The sequence below is a fragment of the Glycine soja genome, chromosome 6 (assembly GCF_004193775.1).
Source record: "Glycine soja cultivar W05 chromosome 6, ASM419377v2, whole genome shotgun sequence".
NCBI lineage: Eukaryota > Viridiplantae > Streptophyta > Magnoliopsida > Fabales > Fabaceae > Glycine > Glycine soja.
The window spans coordinates 47,217,816-47,232,019 of NC_041007.1; the positions used below are offsets into that span (position 1 = coordinate 47,217,816).

General features: G+C 30.6%; 1 protein-coding gene across 1 annotated transcript; it reads left to right on the forward strand.

Annotated features, from left to right (window-relative positions):
• The first annotated feature begins 2,037 nt into the window (after nucleotides 1-2,037).
• On the forward strand, nucleotides 2,038-8,597 carry LOC114417351 (TMV resistance protein N-like). Its single transcript, XM_028382520.1, has 6 exons — nucleotides 2,038-2,735; nucleotides 3,123-4,224; nucleotides 4,573-4,845; nucleotides 4,925-5,728; nucleotides 5,808-6,582; nucleotides 7,369-8,597. Exons 1-6 carry the CDS (start codon nucleotides 2,236-2,238, stop codon nucleotides 8,307-8,309), a joined length of 4,395 nt encoding a protein of 1,464 aa, XP_028238321.1. The 5' UTR covers nucleotides 2,038-2,235; the 3' UTR covers nucleotides 8,310-8,597.
• The last annotated feature ends 5,607 nt before the right edge of the window (nucleotides 8,598-14,204 follow it).

A 14,204-nucleotide genomic window follows, 5' to 3' on the forward strand; every position in this document is an offset into this window, starting at 1 on the left:
AATAAGATAGAATAATTATCATTTTCTGATGATCAAACAATTCTAAATGTATTAAATTGGGATTGGGATAACATGCAATTAAATATATTGACTCACCAAATATTTCATATTATCCAATTTGATGATTTTGGCCAATACCGAAATTCAATAACATCCAATTCATTCTTCCGAAAAAAATAATTAAAAGAACTCGATTATACCATTGATTTTTTGGTCATAGCGGAGGCTTTATTATTATGTAGATTTTTTTTACGTGTAATAATTTTTTATATGTTACATTTGATATGTTCTTAACTTGTGATATGTTAGCTTTGCTTTATTAAATAGTTATTTAATTTAGTTGTTAAGGATTTTTTTTATCAAATGAAATCAAGTTTTGAAGTAGTGTTTAGGACTCTCATCCAGGTTGTCTCTTAAAGGGACGGTGATTATCCAACTTAAAATGTTTAAATCCAAATTAATTTAAAATAAAAATTAAAAACTGCTCAAAAAAATCAAAAATCAAATCAAATCAAATTTTTTTATTTGTTTGGATGATTTTTTTGTCAAACCGATTGGTTCAGTTCGATTTGTGGTCTGTATTTTTGAAACCGAATCAAATTGCAAACTTATACTAACACTTGTATTATTTTAGTGTTTTACATTTTATGTGTATACTATTTGAGTTTCATAATATTTTGTATTATGTATAAAAAACTTATATAATGCATATTACTTTTCTTTTCGTACGATTTTTTTAAAATATATTTGATTTAAAATAGATAAAATTTTATAGATTTTTATTATAGAAAGTTTAACATATTAATAATTTTTGTAGATTTGTATCAACATTTTTTTAATGTAATTTTATTTAAAATATGAAAAGAAAGTATATAAATTTTAATGAAATAATATTTTATTAAAAACCAAACTAAACCAAAATTTTGTGTTTGATTCAAATTTTATTTTAAATGAAAATCGAACCAAATCAAATTGCATATGTTTTTAAGTTTGGTTTGTTTTCGATGAAAAACCAAATCAAATACATCTTGTGAACACTCCTAATCCAACTTCAACTTAAGCGCACAATAATCTACATTTAAGCAAGAGATCCCCAACTTCATTTTCTAATTTAATTTCCTATAAAACTTCACAAAACATCGAGATACCCTAAAAACTAACAAAACAAAGATCCTAAATGAATAATTCTTAATCTATCCTAAATTTGAGTTAAAACAAGTCTCAATTAAATGCTACATAATGGCTTCAAATTATGTGCAAAATTAAAGCATATTTGACAATTATCATTAGCACATGTTTAGGAGAAAATTATTTTTGATAAAAAAAAATTTCAAAAGTATTCTTCAAAAAGAAAAAAAAAACTTTAAAATAAATCGAACCAGTCATTGAGGCATTCAATTACATAGTAACTTCTTATTTAGTTATTTCAAGTGGGATGATTTATTATTTAAGCGGTAAGTTTTCATTCATAAAGACAAGCAGCATGGTTATTAAGAAAGTGGAGCATCATTATCATTATCATCAGATATTGAAGCTGCTATTATTTTGATCCAATTGAGGAACAAAATGTGGTTGTTTATTAGAGACATTGAACCAGCCGGTGGTATGCAATCTTAGTCAACCAATAAACAAGTTGTAGGACAGCTCACGAAACCCAACTGGTTTATTTTTAAATTGAAAAAAATAGATTTGACTTTGACTTCTACCCTGAGATCAGAACCAAGCTGATGAGAAATTATTGGTGGGTCATGAATCCCTGTGTGTTTATAATTTGCTTAAATCTCCACATGGCATATAACTAAGGTTTTCAATTGTGATCATCATTTTGTCGAGTTTTGACATTGTAAGTGAGAAATTGTACATACATTTTGTTTTGTTAATGTAAATAAATAAATAAAATCCAACAACCTTGACGTTATAGCTGAAATTATAATTACGAAGCTGTTTTAAAACCTTTCATTTAGTCAAATTTTTCAACTTACAAGGAAAAGTTAACAAAATCAGACTGTCATGTGGATCTGGACGTTGATAGACATGTCGTAGTACTAGGGTATACAATAATTTCTCCAACTTGTCACTTGCGTCTTCTATCAGCAAATTGTTAAAAGCAACAGTGTTTTGGTCCTTTTAGATCCTCAACTCTTTAAATAATTAAATCAGCGTTATTTTGTAGGCTCCTTAACTTAAGAATAGCAATATGGTGCATATTTTTTGTGACAATCAAGTTTGGTTCCAATGGCTGTGATGCTGTGTGGAGGAGCTTCATCTTCTGCTTTTGGCCGCGGATGGACTTATGATGTGTTCTTGAGTTTCAGAGGTGAGGATACAAGGAGAACCTTCACAGGCTCTCTATATCATGGTTTGCACCAAAGGGGTATCAATGTTTTCATAGATGATGAGAAGCTTAGGAGAGGGGAAGAGATATCCCCTGCTCTTATTGGAGCCATTGAAGAGTCTAGGATTGCTATCATTGTGTTCTCTCAAAACTATGCATCTTCCACATGGTGTCTTGATGAGCTTGCAAAGATCCTTGAGTGTTACAAAACAAGAGGGCAACTTGTTTGGCCGGTTTTCTTCCATGTTGACCCTTCGGCGGTGCGCCATCAGAGAGGAAGTTTTGCGACAGCAATGGCTAAGCATGAAGACAGATTCAAGGGTGATGTGCAAAAGTTGCAAAAGTGGAAGATGGCCTTGTTTGAGGCAGCCAATTTGTCAGGTTGGACCTTAGAAAATGGGTATGTAACTAAGCATTTTTTTTACTTACCAGTTTTTACTTTTATTCTTGCAGCCAATCTGATGAAACTTTTAAACACTGATAAAACTGTGACTACAATTTAAAACCTCTAAGGACACATTGTTGAATACTTCTAATTACTAAAAACATCAAGAATTGAATGGTTTTTGTGTTTGATATGATAAATACTTGTTTTTATCAAGAAAATCTTTCTACTTTTGTTTCTTTAAATTGTGTTCTAAGAGTACTTGTTAGCATTTTCCATATTAACAAGCTAATATGATATTGATATGATAGAGGAAAGTGAATGGTCCAAACACAAATTGTTGCCTTCATAGCTTTCAATTCCCTCACACTATGTAGTTATTGGGAACTTGTTACTTGGCAGGTATGAATTTAAGCTCATCCAAGAGATCATTGAGGAGGCCTCTAGAAAATTAAATCACACCATTTTGCATATTGCTGAGTACCCAGTTGGAATAGAGAATCGCATATCAGAATTGAAATTACTTTTGCATATCGAACCCGGTGAAGATATTCGTGTCATTGGAATATATGGACTTGGAGGCATAGGTAAAACCACAATTGCAAGGGCTTTATACAACTTGATTGCTGGCCAGTTTGAAGCTACAAGTTTCCTTACTGATATAAGGGAAAGTTCAAATCAAAGACAAGGTTTAGTGCAACTTCAAGAAACACTTCTTTTTGATACAGTTGGGGACAAGAACATCAAGCTAGGAAGTATTTATAAAGGAATCCCTATCATAAAGAAAAGGCTATGTTGTAAAAAAGTACTTTTGATTCTTGATGATGTTGACAAGTTGGAGCAGCTTCAAGCATTAGCAGGCGGACGCGATTGGTTTGGTTTTGGAAGTGTGATCATTATAACAACAAGAGATAAGCACTTGCTAGCTGCTCAGCAGGTTGACAAAACATATGAAGTAAAGAAATTAAACCATGATGAAGCTTTTGATCTCTTCACTTGGAGTGCCTTCAAAAGGAAGGCACCTGATGCAGGCTATTTCGACATTTCTAACCGTGTGGTGCTCTATGCTGAGGGGCTTCCACTGGCTTTGAAAGTAATGGGTTCTAATTTGTTTGGTAAAACAGTGGAAGAATGGAAATCTGCACTGGGAAAATATGAAAAGATTCCCAACAAAGAGGTTCAGAATGTACTTAGAGTAACTTTTGATAATCTAGAAGAGAATGAGAAGGAAATTTTCCTTGATATAGCATGTTTTTTCAAGGGGGAGACAATGGAATATATAGAAAAGACTCTGCAAGCATGTGGATTGTATCCAAAGTTTGGTATTAGTGTACTTGTTGATAGATCTCTTGTTAGTATTGATAAATATGACAGATTGAGAATGCATGATCTGATACAAGACATGGGTAGGGAAATTGTTAGAGAAGTTTCACCATTAGAGCCTGGAAAGCGGAGTAGACTATGGTATCATGAAGATGTTTTCGAAGTACTCTCTGAAAATACGGTAAGAGTCATGTATATGTTAGTTATTATTATTTTGTTTGACATGGAGATTAGAGTTTAATAGACATGCATTCTCAGTGTAAAGCTTTTACATTGTCAATCAGTCATAAACCATCTTTAGTGTGATTTTTAAGGTAACTATTATTAAAGTCAACAAACTTATCATACGTGATGGTTTGTGATTAGAAAACAATGAAAAAGACTTTTACAGTGTGAGTGCATGTATTATTTATTCATTTTCCTATTATTTTGTTTGACAAAGTGATTAGTTAACCTTTACAACATAATTGCTACATACTTGAATCAAAATCTAACCAAATGTAGTTTTATGTGGTCTTTGGTCTAAAAGGGGACTTACAGAATTCAAGGCATGATGGTGGACCTCCCTGATCAATATACGGTACACTTGAAAGATGAATCCTTCAAAAAGATGAGAAACCTTAAAATTCTTATAGTTCGAAGTGGACACTTTTTTGGAAGCCCCCAACATCTTCCAAACAATTTAAGGTTGCTTGATTGGATGGAATATCCTTCATCATCTCTACCATCTAGCTTTCAACCTAAGAAACTTGTTGTACTCAACTTGTCACACAGTCGTTTTACAATGCAAGAGCCATTCAAGGTAAGGTTTCATTTTATCTTTTTAGTATTTCTTTGTTCACATAACTTGCAATTATGCTAATCTAGTTTTTGCTTTGCAGTATTTGGATTCTTTGACTTCAATGGATTTGACTCACTGTGAATTGTTGACAAAACTACCTGACATTACTGGAGTCCCAAATTTAACAGAACTACATCTTGACTATTGTACAAATTTAGAAGAGGTTCATGACTCTGTTGGATTCCTTGAGAAACTTGTTGAGTTGAGGGCTTATGGATGCACCAAGCTTAAAGTTTTTCCAAGTGCCCTCAGGTTGGCATCATTGAGAAGTCTTATCCTCAATTGGTGCTCAAGCCTTCAAAATTTCCCTGCTATTTTGGGGAAAATGGATAACCTCAAATCCGTTTCTATAGATAGCACTGGTATAAGAGAATTGCCTCCTTCCATTGGAAACCTTGTTGGACTTCAAGAATTAAGCATGACATCTTGCTTAAGCCTCAAGGAGCTACCTGACAACTTTGATATGTTGCAAAATCTTATAAACCTTGATATTGAAGGTTGTCCGCAACTTCGAAGTTTTTTGACAAAGTTGAGAGACATGGGACAATCTACTCTTACCTTTGGTAACATTCAGTCACTGAATCTAGAAAACTGTGGCCTTATAGATGAAGATCTTCCCATAATTTTCCATTGCTTCCCAAAAGTATCATCATTAGTCCTTTCAAAAAATGATTTTGTAGCTCTTCCAATCTGCATACAAGAATTTCCTTGCTTGGAATTACTTCACTTGGACAACTGCAAAAAACTCCAAGAAATTCCAGGATTTCCTCCTAACATACAGTACATTAATGCAAGAAATTGTACATCATTGACTGCAGAGTCATCAAACTTATTATTGAGCCAGGTTTGCCTCTTATTTCTTAAATCTTCCTACACTTCTTTTAGTCACCACCACCCATTTTTACTTGATTTTTCTTTTATAGGAAACTTTTGAGGAATGTGAAATGCAAGTTATGGTGCCTGGAACAAGGGTTCCAGAATGGTTTGATCATATCACCAAAGGAGAATATATGACATTTTGGGTACGTGAAAAGTTTCCAGCAACTATCTTATGCTTTGCTCTCGCGGTAGAGAGTGAAATGAAGGAGAGTTTCGATTGTGAAATTCGCTTCTATATAAATGGTGATGAAGTTTATGAATTGGAAATGCCAAGAAACTTTTCAGATATGGTGACAGATCATGTGTGGCTCTATGACTTGAGAACTCATCCATCCATTCAGTGGCGCAGTCTTGATTTATATCTAATGGATGACTGGAATCAGGTTGAGATTTCATGCGAGAAAATACTTGGAGCATCAAATGTGACTGTGAGTTGGTGTGGAGTTCATGTTATTAAGCAAGAAACTAACATGAAGGATATACTATTTGCAGATCCTGATCCAGATTTAGATTCAAGCTTACACTCTGAGAAGATTGATATAGATTTGGATACAGATGGTGAAGAAAGTACAAAGTCAATTGAAGATTCCCAATATTGCAACTTAGTAGATGATAACTGCTACATTAACTTTGAGACACCGGATAGACAAATGGAGGAGTGGTGGAATATAAGTAAAGAGGCAGAAAATAATAGAGTCGTATGCCACACTGAAATGGATCAGAACCAAGATAAGAATTTATTGCCTGAAAAGACATTGTATAGGGTTACTGAAGATTCATTGTTTTCATTGTATCTTGAAGACATTGGTAGTGTCAAAGGTAAGCCTGAGTTCTATATAGATATGCATTATTTCCATGCCCCAATATTCATGTTATCGTCACCTCATGTATCCATTTATTTAACTAGTTTGTTGATCCACCTCAAATATTCCAATCAATTGACAAGGCATGCAATGCATAAATAGCTTGAACCTAGGGTCCGTTTTACTTTTGAAGAAATTGACAAAAGAATACACTGTTGATAATCAACTAACAAATTTATAGTACCAACTTGTTGGTATGCAGTAGACATATTGCTTCAATTATATATGCAATGTGAGAAACCTATCATTTGTTTAGTAAGGATAAGGACCAATCCCTTGTAATGAATGTATGATATGTCATGATGCCATTGGAAACAGGAATTTCCTTTCTGCATACTGTACAAGTTACTAGAGATATTATAAACACTATTACCTTGTTTCTATTTATAAGATCCAAATTAAAAGTGATGTTTGTTCCTCTTTATAAGACTCAATCCATAATGTCCTTTATATTAATTATTTTTAGATTAAAATACCTCTAATTAAAAGAGAGAGATTATATTGGCAAACATTTAGAAGAGAGAGACGAGTTAATCACAATGGTAGTTTTGAAAAAAATATAAATTTAAGATAAGTTTGTTGCTATAAACTAAATTAACTACTTTCCTTCATCTTGATGAATTAGGTAATTAGGTCTTATAAATAGGAATGCAGGTATTAGTTCAATTATCATCTGTCTACTGATAAGTTCAATTCATTACTTTTTCTCACCAACTACTTTAAATTTCAATTATTCTTGTAGCTTCCGGATCAAATTCAAGCATACTAGTTGTTGATCATCCAGTGAAAAATCAACCACAATCTCAAGTCACAGGTTTTATACAGACACCAAATGTTCAGGAACCAAGGACTACAGTATCCATGGATCACAAAGTTACTAGAGGGGAGTCACCTCAAAAGACCAACTCCACCATGGAGCTGCCAACAACCATTGACTCTCTGAAAAAGCAAACCAATTTGACTATAAATGATGCAGACATGGAAGCATTCTATGCTGTTCTGGATGCTGAGACCTCTGACTCCAGAGTGGTTTCTAAATTGGCCCACAAAATTCCAAGCGAAGAGACCAAGAAAGCATTGAAGACATTTCAAGACTTTGTGACCAAAGACTTTTCTGTTTTGTTAGGCCCTAGTGAGTACAGTACCATGAAAGATACCTTGGACTACCTTACCAATTTACCAGCAGAAGATGGAATATCAGTGGAAATAAGATCGTTGGTAATACAAGTTTCAAGACAGTTCACTCATTGGAGTAAGGATTACACATATGAAAGCAAGAAACTAGAGTCTACCACAGCCAAGTTGTTGAAAGCTGATGAACTAGAAGAAGGTCTTGAAGCTAATAAGACTCACTTCAAGGAAGTCATGTGCTTGGAAAATGAGTTGTGCAGTGAGTTGGCCTATTTGGAGCAAAGAAAGAAGGAGCTAGAAGAACAAATAAATGCTGTCAAATCTAACATCTCTGCTTCACAAGCAGCTAGAAACATGGCTAGTCAAAGAAAGAGAGAAATCTTTGGGGAAGCAAAGATTCTGAAAGCTCAAAGAGATGGGTTAAGAGAACAAATGCCACACTTGAGAGATGAGCAGGAATTGGCAAAGAAAATTAAGGCAAATATCAGAGAAGAATGGTCAAAGCTTGGAGAAAAGTTTAACAACATCTTAAGGCATGAAGGGTTTGATTAATGCCTAGCTTTCAAGTTAAAGATGAGTGAACAAATACTGATGCCTTGGTAGCACACTTTCATACCATTACTACATTTTTCTGTAAATTTTGTAGCCTCACTTACCAAAAGCTGTTATTTTCTGATAATAATTATGTTAATCTTTTTTTTTTTAAATGTAGTATAGTGAATAGTGATATATTTATCACCATTAGATATAAATGTTACGGCTAATATTCCTGTTGTAGAGGCAGTATGGCAGCAGATCCATGCATGAATTATCAACGTGTAAAGGAAGATTATAAGCAAATACAACAAATAGTCATTAAATGAAATAAAATTCTATTAATCTTTTGGATAAATTAATTGTTTTCATTATGTGGATAAGTCTAATTTTTTTTATAAAATTAAAAAAAATGGTATTCATTAAATAAATTTACTTTGATGTATAATATACTTTTTAAAATACAAATAAAAATGTCTATTTACAAAATTTTTGTCTGTCAAACTAACAAAGTTAACAGAAAAAGCATAATTGTAGTGTTTTTAATAATTAGAATACCCGATTGAAATTTTTAATAATTGAAAGATCTAATTTAACTTTTAATTATAATTAAGGGATCAATTATATAATCAAACCAATTTTTTAAGATGCTAAAATTATGACATTTTACTAATCTTCCGTTTTATATATTAAAAACAAACTCAAGTTTCACCGTGTAAGATAAAATATATAAATGGTGGACAACTCTCATCTTAAGAATTAATTTTTAGGATTGAATTAGGTCCAAAATTCATATTCTAAGATGGTATTAGAGGCTATCAGATCCATCAAATGGGTCACCCATCATGTCATCCACACACTAAGCCCAATAGTGTTAAACATAAAGGGGTGTGTTGAGAAAAAACTCAAGTTCTACATCGACTAGAGATAAGATTACAATAGTATATAAGTTAGAGACAACATTTATCATATAACTTAACTATTGAAGTTAAGTTAGGTTTAAACTCACATTCTAAGAATATACCATCTCTATTGGCACATCTTAACTTAGATAATCCTCTAGAGTTTAAGAATACTCATATGTTCAAGACAATAAGGCCAACTCTAATACTACTAGGGCTTGGATCAAAAAATATGCCATGTGGTACGCTCACTAGTTAATGTGCAATTATTTTATATATTTCCTACCATAAAAAGTAAGTCAAAAAACTTGAATTTTTATAACACAATTATTAGTAGGATTTTTTATAAAAATTTATATTTAGTCATATTTAATTATAAATTCATGAAAACAGTTGTGAGCTTAGGTATTTAAAAAAAATAGTTTGTTATTTATATAAATATTTTGGATCAGTTTAAAATACATAATTATATATATATGTGTTATATAAAATTTGATATTTATATATTTATTGAATAAAATTTAATTGTTTTTGTCGGGCCCCTGGATTGGGAACATGGGTCCGCCCGTTTGTCATCACATGATGCCTTAGCCAACAACTAATTAGCTCCATATTTTCTTTTTTGTGATTTTATTTTATTTTTCTTTTATAGTTTGCAGGTTTTTAGATCCTTGCTAACATTGAAATACAATGTCTTGATGTGGATAGGTAGAATATAATAGACCCTGCCTCCATTACAGTGAAATTGGATGCCAAGTTCAGGATTTTAGTATTCCAAATATATATCCCTACTTTTTTAGGAGTTAGGAGTTAGGGGTTAGCACCATGTACACTTCATCAGTTCCACTGGGAAGAAGGGACAAAAGACTAGTAGTTTTGCTGTAGCTTGAAGATCCTAGCTTCTTAAGAGCAACTTGCTGGGCTTCACAACAAAATAAAGTTTTCAACTGCAAAAACAGTTCTCTTACCGATTTACCGTACCATTTGTAAAACAAATTATTAAAAAAATGTATAGAGATGACTTAAAAGAGTATAAATGGATATCATGGAATTCATTTGAGAAATTTTTGTGAGTTTTTTTTTTGTTAAGTAAAAATTTGATTGAGTTGTTTGAAATAAAAAATGTGATATGACATTATAGAAAATGTAAATTATTATTAAAAAAAAATAGAAGAGAAATTTTTGGTGGATTTATTGGTCGGAGTTGTTCTAAGAGTATCCTTGATTATTCCTTATTGTTTCAAGACGACTAGTAGTTTTGCTTCTTCTTTTTTTTGGTCGGTGCTGAGACTTATTTTATTGATGTATTTATAACTTTATACACAGCTGATATATTTTTTTTTATCAGACTTGGTGATGAATATACGTTAAACTTTATTTTCATTGATATTACTACTGTTTATAGATATCATATTATATTATGGCTTTAGTTTATTGCTCTTTTAATATTTACCCACGAAATTTATATGTTTCTTTTTTTTTTTTACATAACCATATTTGAGGATGAAATTAAGATTTAATACATTGTATTCAAATCCTTCGGTAAACTAATCATAATTGTCGTATATGAATTTTGTTTTTGATTCGTGATAAATTTTTTTTGAATTAGATTTTTTATATTTAAATAGTTTTATCTTAGATGTCTGTCATTGGTTGATATGTATGTTAAATATTTGATAATATTTTGTGGAAACTTAAAAAATAGTTAGTATTTGTTTCAAAATCAAATTTAAAATAAATTTCTTTTTATCTCCTATTCCATCCTTATTTTTTGTCTTTCTCTCTTTCGTCCTTTTCTCTTTCTTCCTCCTTGTCATGAACATATAATCATAGTTACTCTCATAAATCCCTTTGTTTTGTTTCTTTCATGTTTCGTCATCTTTGTTCGTTACTCTCATGAATCCCTTAGATTTGTTCCTTTCATGTTTCGTCATCTTTGTTCAATGCCTTTAGATTGAATGTTTTTGTAGTGAGTTGATTAAAAACATAGAAAAGTATAATTTAGGAATTAGTATTATTAACTTAAAATCAACAAATCTCCCAAAATTAATCAATACATCGACACTATCGGCGTGCCACCTTCCCCCACCCTAACCATTATTTTGAAATCGATGATGCTACGCAAGTGGTGCAACCCCCTCCCTCACTCCTCAAAGGAAAATCCGATTTGAAATAGGAGTTGGGAATGAAAACGACACGGGGTGTTTGAGGGCCAGGGCCTTGAAGGTCGAGCGAGAGAGGAAGGTGCGAATGGAGACGTTGCGAGCACCGTGTCATTGAGAAGGCAATGTCCATCGTCATCTCTGGCGTCATCGAAGTTGTCGGAACCCCGATCGCCGCCACCACCACCGCAACCCAACGCACCCTCCACCATCGAACCTTCCCTAATTGACGAAGTCTCCGAAGTTAGAGCACCATTTCCTCATGGTTCCTTTCGAGCACTACAAGAATACTCTTTGTGCCAACCATCATGTCGTTGAGAAGGAGATATCCACCATCATTTTCGACGTCATCAAAGTCGTCGCCATCAACCTATCCCCCGATGATGTCGTCAACCACCTTAACTCCCTTGTCTCCCGCCTGTAAGGGCTTAAATGAAAGGTAGTTGCTAACCTAATTTCTTATTTTGAATTTCGATTCATCATTTGATTCTTAAAATTTTTATATCCTCCCTTCTCCTTCTAAATGTTTGATTTATTCAATTTTAGTTTAATTAATTATAACGGCTTTTAACCACCAGGAATTTTTAATGTTATTTTGAAACAAATACTAGTCATTCTTAAGTCACCACAAATTACGTTATCAAATATTTAACAGATATGTCATCACTTAATTAACGACAAGAATCTAAAATAAAAATTTTCAAATATCAAAAAATTGTTTCAAAGAAATTTTTTATTAAGGATCAAACACAAAATTCATATATATATTGCGAATCAAAAATATATTTAAGTCCTTTTTAAAAAAAGTCAAATTAATTTCATTTTATATATATATATATATATATATATATATATATATATATATATATAATGACTAGGGTAAGTAAACAACAAATTAAGATGGATTTATCATTTATCTTATTGGTCTAAAATTTTGATAAAATCATTTATTTAAACTTTAACTCAATCAAGACCTCAAATATCTCATATAGGATAGTCAAACTGATATTTTGACTTTTTTTTATTAAACTAGGTGATTTCATAAATTATATATCAAATTCGATAGTTTTAAAAACTATTATCCAAGATGATGTTTTTGACTTTTGATATTGATGATGGTTATAACTGATGTCAAAAGCCAATATAAAACCATCTAGTTTGGCAAAAAAAATCTTAATATCTTAACATAATATATCAATATTTATATTATATATAATTAAATTATACAAAAAAATAAGTATAAACTTAAATAAAGGTATATTTTACATATATTTTAAAATAAATAATATTATATATATATATATATATATATATATATATATATCATGTCAAAAATAACGTTATCTATTAAATAAAAAATATTGTTATTAGATAATTGTTAAAAAAAACATACTTTTCAAAAGAATGTGTGGACACTCCAGTAAATTAGGAAGTAACAAAACAAAACTACACTAAATCTAAATTAAGACAACTCAAAATATAACCTAAATCCATCTTAAAATGTACATAGATTAGATTGGGCCAAATAATACTCACTTCTAATAAACCCATAATTATGAAAAACATAATCCAATATAGTAAATCTTTAAAAATATAAAGATTTAAATATATTTTTATTTCTCAATTTTGGAATCTAACTTTTTTAGTCCTTTAAGTTAAAATTTATTTATTTTTAGTCTCTTCAATTGGTGAAATATTTTTTTAGTTCTTGACTAATTTTTGATAATTCAGATGCATAATTTATGATGGTTTTTTTTACCACAAAAAGACTAAAAAAAGCATTTCATAAATTTAAAATACTAAAAAATACAACTTTACATTTAAAGAATTTAAAAACAAATTACTGTATTTAAATAACTAAAAACTGAAAAACATATTTGAACTAAAATTAAAAAAAAAAAAAACATTTTTTGGGTCACTTTAACGACCTCTGTGACTGTAACTTGTAATACTTGGAGAAACAAACTGATTCGTTATGCGTAGTTTGCATTAATTAAGTTCAATTTAGTGTATGTTTGATAGTGGAGAAATAAGAGAAAAAGAACCAAAAGTTCTCAAAATTTTGTGTGAGCCTCATAATTCTTTTTTATACTTCTCTTTCATTCTTTATATATATATATATATATATATATATATATATATATATATATATATATATATATATATATATATATATATATATATATATATATATAACCAAATTCATCCTCTATGTTGATTTGATAACGTCAATGACTCAATATGAAAGTCAATAATTCTTGTGAAAATATTTTTTTTTGCTGAATTGTGAAAAGTAAATATGAAGTCAATAACATATTCAATGTTCTGAAATAAAAAACACATATTCAATGAATCAAACTGATTTTTTCCATAAAAATTAAATTCAAATATGAAAAAGACATAGCAACTGATACACATTACTCAATCAAACTAAATTATCTTGTTTGGTAACAGCAACCCTGCTTATATTAGTATTTTAATATTAACCATACAAAACTAGTAATATAATATATTATTATAATAAATCTATTGTAATATTTTTAAGATTATACTTTTTGGTTTATATAAATAGTTAAGCCTATTCACTTATATACAATTTAGATCTACTAATTAATCTATTTAAAGATAATATTTATAATTAACTTATTTACGAAATAAAATTTTAAATTAAGTAAAAATTTCTACAAAGTAAAATTATACATTAAAAGGACTTACATTTAAATGAAAATCAATGAAATTTAATAGTCTTATCTATCTCATTTTAACATGCTCATGGTGAATCCACGGGCAAATTTCCCCATCTGGGGTAGTTTTAGAAACTATTTCCCCAGATGGGGTCGTTTCTAAAA

Coding starts and splice junctions, on each gene's coding strand:
- LOC114417351 (XM_028382520.1), top strand. CDS start 2,236: ATGGCTGTGATGCTGTGTGGAGGAGCTTCATCTTCTGCTTTTGGCCGC. Junction 2,736..3,122: donor GGTTGGACCTTAGAAAATGG/GTATGTAACTAA, acceptor GTTACTTGGCAG/GTATGAATTTAAGCTCATCC. Junction 5,729..5,807: donor CAAACTTATTATTGAGCCAG/GTTTGCCTCTTA, acceptor TTTCTTTTATAG/GAAACTTTTGAGGAATGTGA.